The sequence below is a fragment of the Emydura macquarii genome, unplaced genomic scaffold (genome assembly GCF_026122565.2).
Source record: "Emydura macquarii macquarii isolate MOO-44397 ecotype Brisbane River unplaced genomic scaffold, CSIRO-AGI_Emac_v2 contig_466, whole genome shotgun sequence".
NCBI classification, from domain to species: domain Eukaryota; kingdom Metazoa; phylum Chordata; order Testudines; family Chelidae; genus Emydura; species Emydura macquarii.
In genome coordinates, this window is record NW_027130603.1 from 72792 (window position 1) to 80580 (window position 7789).

General features: G+C 48.5%; 1 protein-coding gene across 1 annotated transcript; it reads right to left on the reverse strand.

Annotated features, from left to right (window-relative positions):
* Positions 1–1197: 1197 nt before the first annotated feature.
* On the reverse strand, positions 1198–2136 carry LOC137146694 (olfactory receptor 52K1-like). Its single transcript, XM_067538186.1, has one exon. It carries the CDS (start codon positions 2134–2136, stop codon positions 1198–1200), a length of 939 nt encoding a protein of 312 aa, XP_067394287.1.
* Positions 2137–7789: the final 5653 nt, after the last annotated feature.

Here is a 7789-nt window from a genome sequence, read left to right on the forward strand (position 1 = left end):
ATGGCTCTGAGCTGGGCTATTTTAGTCGGATCCTTTGTTTGGAATTATTTTCTAATTTCATTTTTTCAAAAATTAATTCCATAATAATGGGGTTTTAATCAAAATGGTTTGATCCATTCACCTTTCAGTAGCTTTACTATAAATGTATAAAAATGTTCAGAAATGGATTGAAATGGGAAACTCTGATTTCACATAAAAAAATCCTACAATTTCAACACAACTTTCTGCAGATATACAGGATATGGTAAAAGGAACCACTTTAAATCACTAGATCGTGTTCACCCTATAGGGGGAATGTCGTCTTCCCCCTGGCAAGCTGGGCCAGACCCAGGGTGTCGATCTCATTCAATACAGAGCAGAGATCCCCTCCCGCCACCACAAGGTCTTTCCCAGCAGCTGCCGAGGTGACGGTTGCTGCGGTGCCAAGGAGGGGCCCAGGTAACAAAGGGGTGGGGCCCACTCGAGAGGGACTCCAGAGAGAGATGCTGCAGCCGACAGCTACTGCCTTGGCTGTCTCAGTCAGTGCCACTCGCTGGGTCCCACCACGGGGCGTGGCGAAGGGCTCAGCATCAGCAGCATCCTGTGTGGTCTTACAGGGGGTCCTTGCAGGGGCTCAGTCCGCTGAGGTGTAGGGCTGGTCATTGGGGGCAGAACCACTGAGCTGGAGGCAGGAGACTGGGCCAGCGCCCTCCTAGGTCTTAGGGGTCCGAGGCATCCAGCCTTGCCGGGCCAGAGCATCAACTGGCAGAGGTAGCACCGGGCCTCCCCGCAGAGCAGAGAACCCGGTACAGAGCCCCTTGATGGGGCACCAGAAACGAACCCTCAAGCAGGCAGGCCTTGCAGCTGAGGGGAATAGCGGTAATCACCCAGAGGGGCTTCCCCAGGGTGAAGAGGAGAGGCAGAAGGGCTGCACTGGGGAGAAGGGCTGGGTGGAGGGAGCACCACCTGTATGCCCAGGTACTCCAGGGATTTCCCTGAAGGCAGGAGAGAGCACTGCTCTGCACAGGGGGAACCACAGAGGAAAAGCCATGTACAGCTTGGTGGCAGGTCTGATACCACTCCTCCCTATGGCTGCACCACCACGACTGCAGCCCTGCTGCAGGAGCCAAGGTGAGGTAATCTGCCGGGGTCTGGGTGGTCAGACTTAACACTCCGGCCCCCTCGCCCTATGGGTTTAAAGTCAGTAGCACCAGGCGATCACATTCTGCAGATGTATTTTCTTACTTTGTCACGAAGCTCTTTTGTTTTGACTCCATAAATGATAGGGTTGACCATGGGTGGGACAAGGAGATAGAGGTTGCTCAAGATGATGTGAACGCGGGCAATGCTGTCCTGATCGTACCTGTTTGTCACGGTGGAGAACAGGAAGGGAGTATAAGACATCAGCATCACACAGATGTGGGCTGTGCAGGTGTTGAAGGCTTTCCGGTGGGCTTTCTTGGAGGAGATCCTGAGGACGGCCCTGATGATCAGCCCGTAGGTTAGGCAAATGAATATCAGATCTAACCCGATGATCACAACTGTTATCACCAGGCTGTACGTCCGGTTGACTATGGTGTCTCCACACGACAGCTTCACCACAGCGATATACTCGCAGTACATGTGGAGGATTATGCGATTGGCGCAGAATGGCAGCCTCCGCACTAGGAGGGGCAACGGCAGAACCAAGAGAACAGCTCGTATCAAACCCACTAGCCCTAGCTTAGCGATTCGTGCGTTGGTGAGGATGGTGGCGTATCTCAGAGGGTCACATATGGCAACGTAGCGATCGAAGGCCATTGTCACTAGGACAGCTGATTGCGTAACAGCAAACACGTAAAGGAAGAACATCTGGGTGAGGCAGCCATCCAAAGTGATGCCTTTAAAACTAAACCAAAATATGCACAGTGCCTTCGGCATGACACAGGTAGACATGCCGATGTCTGTGAGCGCCAGCATGCAGAGCAGCAGGAACATGGGCTTGTGCAGGGTCTGCTCTTTCTTGACAACGAACAGAACCATGAAATTTCCCAACAGACTGATGATGTAGAACGTAGAGAAAGGGATGGAAATCCAGATATGGGCAGCTTCCAGACCGGGGATGCCGTTTAGGATGAATATTGGTGGGCTGGAGGAGGTAAGGTTGAAAGCTGACATGAGGTGGTCGAGTAGTCGATCATGCTCAGAAATGCTCAGATGCCTGTGAAGGGAGAGAAGCCCAGCGAGGGGGTTACAGACATGATTACAGATAACACGGTAAATAATGTATAGTTCCAACAATCTAGAAATGGTGCTGAGCAGTGAGGTGACAATATTATTCCCCTCTATTCGGCGCTGCTGAAGCAACCTTTGGAGTATTGTGTCCGGTTTTGGATCCTCCAATACAGCAAGGATGTGGAGAAAGTGGAGAGATTCAGTGGAGGACAACAGAAATTATTAGTGGTAGTAGATGACAGAACAAGGAGCAATGGTCTCAAGTTGCAGTGGGGGAGGTCTAGGTTGGATATTATGAAAATCTTTTTCACTAGGAGGGTGCTGAAGCACTGGGATGGATTACCTAGTAAAGTGGTGGAATCTCCATTCCTTGATGTTTTTAAGGCGCAGCTTGACAAAGCCCTGGCTGGGATGATTTACTTCAAGTATGTCCTGTTTTGAGCAAGGGCTTGGAGAAGATGACCTCCTGACGTCCCATCCAAACCTAGTAGTAGTCTATGATTCTATGATTTGCACATGGCACCAAATTATTTACGTTGTAGTCCAGTCCAGTGATGTTCTCAGAGGGAGCTCACCAAGCCCGGTGAATGAGGAGCATGATGGAAGATGACATTCGATGTCAATAAATGAAACATAGATGCCTACTGCTGGGAATAACTTGAACTGCTCAAACACCTCACAAGGTTCCAGTTTAACTGTATGAACTCAAGGCGGGACCTGGTGTAATGGTTTAGGGCTCTGTGAAACCCTGCTTAAAGTAGAAGCATGGACAAAAAGTTAACACAGGAACACAGGAGAAGTGGGATGTGGAGTTACACCAAAAAGACAATGCCATGAGATCTACCTGTCAACGCTTTACCCACCTCTGGACATGTCTGTGCATTACTGAGCACCCTTCTCAAACAGTATATTGCAGAACTAGAAGGTTCAGGGAAGGGCAAAGAGAAAGATCAAGGGTCTGGGGAAACTGTCCTAAGAAAGAGGTTGAAAAAACTGGGATTGTTACCTTAGAAAGGAGAGAAATAAGAAGTGACTTCAGAAGAGTCTATTAAATACTGACTGGTAGAGAATACATAAAGAATGTGTTCTCCCTGTCTCATAACAGAAGGTCAAGAGGACATTCAACTAAAGTGAAACATGGCAAAGCCAAAACTGATTATAAAAAGAATAATTTGTTCACTCAGTGCATAATTAGACAGAGAAACTCATTGGCAGAAGATGAAGTTGAGGCCAGGCGTAAAAGAAGAATCAGAAGGGTTTTTTGGACTTTTACATGGATAGTAAGAATCTTCCTTTACCATTGTTACAGCTAAATAAATATCTTGGAAAGCCTGTATGCCTGCATGTTTCAGGGCACAAGCCAATCTCTGGCTGTTGGGCATTAAAATGACACCCTCAAATGGTCAGGTTATGCCCCCAACACCTTCTTTGGCAGCCCTTGGGCTTGTAGCTGTCAGACAGAGGGCATTTGACTAGATGAACCATAGGTTTGATCTACAATGCAATACCTCTTTTGGAAATGAGCCAAGTTTTCCCCATGGAAATACACATCACGCCAGGCTGTGACTTTGTGCTCTGCTACTTCTCTTGTTTCTTTTGGTGAGACACTTTCTTGAAGGCATCCAGCTTTCTTCGAGACACAACAAGTACAGTGGTTTCAATATTCTGCCTTGTTATCTGACAAGAGTAAGCAGAGACACCCGTCAGCAACCCAGCTGCTTACCCTTCTCAGGGTTGAATACTGGTAATGTTTGCAGATGTCAAAAAAAATTGGGGGATCGAAAATAATGAATAGAACGAGTCACTGATTCACAGCGATCTGGACTTGTGGGTAAACTGGGTTAAAGCAAACGATATGTGTTCTAATATAGCTATGTAGAGAACCAAAACCATAGGTGATACTTACACAATCAGGGACTGTATCATGGGAAGCAGTGACTCTGAATAAGATTTGGGAGGCGTGAAGGGGTAATTAGCTAAACACGAGCTTCCTGTGTGACACAGTGGCCAAAAGAATTAATGTGATCTAGGCATGGTAAACAGGGGAATCTCAAGTAGAGGGAGAGAAGTTATTTCAACTCTTTCTTTGGCACTGGTACAACTGCTGCTGGAATAATGTGTCCAGTTCTCACTCCTACAGTTAAAGCTGGATGTTGATACACTGAAGAGGATTCAGAGAAGATTCAGAAGAATGTTTAAAGATTAGAAATCCTGCCTTACAGTGATAGACTCAAAGTGCTCAATCTATTTAGTGTAAACGAGATGGTTAAGGGGGAGTTGACAACATTCTACAAGTACCACACAGAGAACAAATATTGAATAATGGGCTTTTCAGGCTAGCATAGAAAGGTCTAACACCATCCAATGCCTAGAAGCTGAAGTTAGACAAACTCTGACTATAAATACAGTGTACACTTTTTAAACATGGAGAGTAATTAACCATTGGATTAATTTACCAAGGCTCATGGCAGATTCTCTATCACTGACAATTTCTAAACCCAGGTTGGATGTTTCTCTATAAGCTCTGCTCTAGGAATTCCTTGAGGGCAGGTTTCTGGCTGGTGCTATTCAGGAGGTCAGACTAGATGAACACAGTGGTGACTTCTGGCCTGGGGCTCTGTGAACACGTCCCTGCAGCACAGACAGGAGTCAGCTGGAGGCATTTTGCCTGGAAGCTGGTGCTTGCACCTTACTAAAGGCATTTTTTTAACTCATGACAGTGCTAAATTTAGCCCCACTGCGAAAATGTGTCATGTAAGTTTGAAGCTTTGAAAACAACACTCTAGGTGTGTTCTTCACAGGTGTGAGGCTTCCCATTAGACATGGCATGGATGAAAGTTTCAGATGAGAAAAATGCTCATGGGACCCTACAAATTCTCTGCCCCGAGGAATGTATGTACAACTGTCCTATTAATGGCTAACAGAGCTGGCTAACAAAGGATCCCAGAGAGTGCCGGATTTAGCTTCTGTCCCCCAGTGGCTCACTGTGTCAGCCCTCGGCCAGGGTGTCGCCTGCACCTGGCAGCTGTATTTACCTAACACTGACATGACCCAGCATTCCCAGCTCTCATTATACACTGTGCACACTTCTCAGCTTGCTCGCTGTTCCTGTGCAGCAGACCTCGAAACCCCACACAGTGTGTGTGGGAGCAACAAGAGCAGCAGCACAGCACAGGTGCCTGTCCATGTGCATCCCCTCCCCACTCTCACAAACCCCAGCCCTGCTACACAGTGATCCCACTCACCCAGGACCAGCACCAGGTGCCGGACACACCACACAGTGACAGCTCGTACAAATATCTACACAGCCTGGGTTACACTCTGTGTCTGGCTGCGTCCGGGAAAGGGGGGATGGAGGAGCTGCCTGCACAGCCTGTCCGGGGGTGAGGGAACCCCAGCAGCAGCTCAGCGTATGCAGGGAAGTGCAGAGAGGGACAGACCCGAGGGGAGGGGAGAGAGGACGTGGAGACTAAAAGCAGCCAGTGTGAGTAACTCTTCCTCAAAACAACACAAAGCTTTAGCGTATTCCCGCCAGTTAGAAACCCAGACACAACTTCCTGATTTTGCCTTTCATGTTGGCAATTGCTGAAGTTGCCATGAGGCACTTATAGGATTGGGCACAGGAGGAGGGATGGACTGGATGGAGGAAGGTGTCAGAGACAATCTACTACAGTGTGTCCACTTTACAGACACCCCCCTGCACTGGGAGATTGCAGGAGGCCTAGTTACACCTCTTTGGTGTGTGAATTAGGCAGCATGTCCATTCCCTATTTCACTCTTTTTCATGACTCCGCGCCACTGCGATATGGATACTGCACGTCCCGTCCCGTCCCGTCCCGTCCCGTCCCGTCCCACACACACACACACACACAGGGTGTGCCTGGATCTCTCCCAGTGAGATTTCCAACACTGCCTGCTTTCCTCTAAGCCAGAAATATACTTTTATTTTTACTGTATTTTGATACCTCTCGTCCTCTATAGAACCCGAGCTGCAGAGGAACAGCCCCATCCCCCCCCATGAAATAAATTGTCACCCTAATCATTTTGAACCTCTAAACTATGAATTTCAGATTTCATCTACTCTCCTGTCAGTTTTTCCCTGAAGCAGATGAGCTCACGCATCCTCAGAGGCCACAGGACGACTCCAGTTGAAGTCACAGGAGGCTCATGGCCAGAGAAAATCAGTCCTTTTGTTTCAGTACCTAAATGTGGATTTAGGGTGAAATCCTAGCCCTGATGGGAGTTTTGACATTGATCTCAAACGGACCAAGATTTCACCTGTAACCCCTTCTATTTCTGGGTTACTTGCGAGCCGGTAACACTCACCTGTGTGCAAGGGTGCCTAAGGTTGCTAACAACAAAGGAGATTCTGAGTTTCCTGGTGATGATGTAGGATAGGTGGGAATCCTCTATCCACCCCCCTGCTGCAGTCCCTTTACTTCTAAAGGAATTTAAACTTGGCGGTGCCTCCACCTGGCTGGCCCCTGCACACGCTTAATAGCAGGACTTGGGAGCTTCCAGGACTAAACCTAGTCTGATAATTGTAATAATAATAATCTGTGACATAGTCTAACTCAACAATTGCAGTTATGCAAACTAAACATCCAATATACTTACATTAGAGTTAACGCACACACCTTTACTGCACAACTTAAAGAAATATGGCATCACAGACTGAAATTAAACATCACAACTATGTTAAATCCACAGGGGCAGCTGAACAAATCAATTAATAAAATAGTACACAGCAACAAATGAAACTTGTCTAAACTGACATCTACACGGCCACGACTTACCCCACCTGCAGAGTGTGCACTGCCCTAGAGTTCAGAGCCCTGACCCCTGGCTGGCGTGGGCGCGTTGCAGATCTGAAGCAGCAGACAGCGCTCTGTGGGTCAGTGTATCAGTTCAGCCCAGTTATCACGCTGGAGATTTGGAGCTGGCCCAACCGAATGTCAGCAGTCCTGGCCCTGCTTGAAGGGACTCTCTCTCTGCCTCTTCTCAGCCCAGTCACAGTCTCTCTGCAGCGCCCCTTCCTTTACACACCCAGCCCCAAACAACAGGGGACACACTCACCCCACCTTCACTGCAGGCCCACCTCAGGCAGCTCCAGGCTCAGTCCCTGCCCTGGGCAATGCCACCAAGCTCCGAAGCTCCCTGCTCCATCAAACTCCAGCAAACGCTCAGCAGCAGCTTCGGGACCCAGGCAGCAGCCAGCAGCAGTCAGCCAGCAGCTTCCAGTCTCGGCTGCGCCCCACCCCAGCACCAAAATGGAGTCCCACACATGCTATTCTCTCACTCCCTGGAAGGGGAAGAGTCTCTCTCCTTTTCCCCAAGGCATCATGGGAGTTGTAGTCTCCCAGGATCTTCCCAACTGTAAAACTCCCAATCATGTTTCGAGGCCCCTAAAGTACAGGGTGCCTACACACTCTTAGTGTTGAACTTTAGGCTCCTGGTTTCAGGCCCTGCGGCAGCGAGAGCTATTCTGTTATGGTGCTGAAAGAGTCTGAAGAATGACCCCCAGTTTATGTGGCGTCCTGAGACCAGGCATAAAAGATGGGGATTTCAAAACACAGGGCCCTTATTTTGCTCTCAA

Coding starts and splice junctions, on each gene's coding strand:
- LOC137146694 (XM_067538186.1), bottom strand. CDS start 2,136: ATGTCAGCTTTCAACCTTACCTCCTCCAGCCCACCAATATTCATCCTA.